Below are 2,320 nucleotides of genomic sequence, written 5' to 3'. Positions count from 1 at the left end.
TACTAAGTAATATTCATAGAGTTTGTCGGGCATCTCAAGACTTGGTATACCAGTTACCATATTTTAAGTAATTAGTTGATTGAGTGACCTAAAATTCAAGTGGTCAAACCTCAAATGCCAAAACCAATTATTCTTATGGTCGACAACTGTTTTGAGACATTGTATCTCAATCGAACTGATCATGATCTTAAATGTCTTGTTCTTCGACATAGGAGATTTTAAGACCAAACAATTTTGGGCGTCGAACAGTTCCAAGGCTTCATCTTTCATAACCACTGAGAAATATTTTTTGACCAATTGTCTAACAATTAGTAGGTTTCACTTCATTCCAGGTACATAGAGTACATCTTTGATCATAACTTTTGATTCATTGCTCCTTTGAGTGACTATGTTGTTAGTACATTCTGCTTGCAACGAGCTATTATCTGCAAGTTTGACCTTGTTCTTCTTCGACTCGTCGAAATCTGTCAACCACACTTTCCTACCAGTCATGTGATTTGAGCAACCTATGTCGAGGAACCATATTTTGGAGTCAACATGGTCATCTGCAACTGCAACCATATTCACCATATCTTCAGAATAATCTGAATCTTGGCTTGCAAGGTTTACTCCTTCATTCTTGCCTGTTATCGCTCCATTGTCTTTCTTGTACCAATAATTCTTAGCCAAGTGACCCCATTTTTCATAGTTATAGCACTTGACACCTTTTTCTCTTCTTTTTTTCTGATACGAGTTTCCTTCACATCTTTTGGAGGATTCAGAAGTCCTATCATTGACCTTATGCTTTTGAGGGTTCGACCAAGACTTCTTACTCTGATTCTTGTCTCTTTTACCCTTTAACTTGTTAGAACTACCATGTTTCTTCCATGTCTGAGTCTATATGCTTGTATCGAATCTTGAACATATTTTCTTTCGAAGATCCTCATCCCATGTACCTCCAACGAACCAACCAAATCTTCAAGTTTCATAGTTTCAAGATTGTTGGATTCTTGAATGGCTATGATAACATGATCAAAGTATGAGGTCAACGTACACAGTACCTTCTCAACTATCATCTTATCAGTTAGGGTTTCACCATAACCTTTCATGAGATGGACATGAGTATGCACCTTCGAGACATAACCTACAATCTTTTCTTCTTCTCCCATATACAATAATTCATACTGCCTTCGCAACGTCTGCAATTTGACCACTTTAACCTTCTCACTTCCTTCGTAATACTTGACAAGAATATCTCATGCCTCATTCTCCGATTCAGCATGACAAATTCGATCAAAGTTCATCGCGTCTACCACCAATTGAATATAAAACACAATCTTCTAGTCTTTCTTCTTGGCCTCTTTGTTCGTGACTCTCTGAGCATCAATTACGTTCTCAACAAGCTCATGGAAACCATTAGTAATCACTTATAGAGTTTCATGAAAGCCAAACAAAGATTGCATTTGTTTTCTCTATCGTTGTTACAATTCATCTTTGCAGCAAAACACAATTAACAACCCACAGTCCCGGAAACACGATCACCGACGTGTGATTCTTGAAAACCCGATCAAGAAACTAACCAAGGTTCTAGATACCAATTTTTTAGTGCATGAGGCACTTTTAGTGAGGAGAGAAAGAGAGAGAGAATGAAGAATACAAATTGTTATTATTGAATGTAATTATTTGAAAATTGAATTACAAACACATATATGTACCTGTAACTAACTTCCAAGCCAAGTAACTAATTTAGGTATGAGTTTGGATTACACAACATGTATTATATCTCAACAAAAATGAGCTTCTGAGAAGAAAAAGACTCGCCAATTTTAGTGGAGCTTCTCGAAACAATAAAGCTTCTCTAAAGTTGTTAGAAAGAAGAGCTGAAGTTGAAAAATCTAGGCTATTGATACCATATTAGAATTAGAGTATGAACTAGATCATTCTCACAAAATTTGTTTATAAGATTGACAGTGTCACTCTATATTAACTTTTTTCATGTTCCATCTATAATCAATGTGAGACTCGAATTTTTTTTAATATACCCTCGCGCTCAAAACTATTAGATTTAATGCATGTATGTAAACTATGATACCATATTAAAATTGATTGTGGATGATTTCATTTCATTAATTAAAAATCAACTGTAAATGATTTTAACATCTCACTTACTTATATAATGATGAGACAAATCATAGAATTTGTTATACAACTTTTCTTACTTCTAACAAACTCCTGACCACATCTAACAAACACTAACTAACACTTTATGTTATATCACTGTTACATTGTGATTCTTGTTACATTGTGATTCTGTGAAGCTACTCAGGGTAATTTTTACCAA

The 2,320-nt window shown here is 34.9% G+C and overlaps 1 protein-coding gene across 1 annotated transcript; it reads right to left on the bottom strand.

Annotated features, from left to right (window-relative positions):
- Positions 1 to 318: 318 nt before the first annotated feature.
- On the bottom strand, positions 319 to 1,148 carry LOC127091737 (uncharacterized). The gene is made up of 2 exons (XM_051030432.1): positions 936 to 1,148; positions 319 to 870 (listed from the first exon to the last, which is right to left on the bottom strand). The coding sequence occupies exons 1-2, from the start codon at positions 1,146 to 1,148 to the stop codon at positions 319 to 321; spliced, it is 765 nt and encodes a 254-aa protein (XP_050886389.1).
- Positions 1,149 to 2,320: the final 1,172 nt, after the last annotated feature.

This window comes from Lathyrus oleraceus, chromosome 1 (genome assembly GCF_024323335.1).
Source record: "Lathyrus oleraceus cultivar Zhongwan6 chromosome 1, CAAS_Psat_ZW6_1.0, whole genome shotgun sequence".
Classification (NCBI taxonomy): Eukaryota; Viridiplantae; Streptophyta; class Magnoliopsida; order Fabales; family Fabaceae; genus Lathyrus; species Lathyrus oleraceus.
Note: the sequence above shows the minus strand (reverse complement) of the source record. Positions and strands in the feature narration are given on the sequence as shown.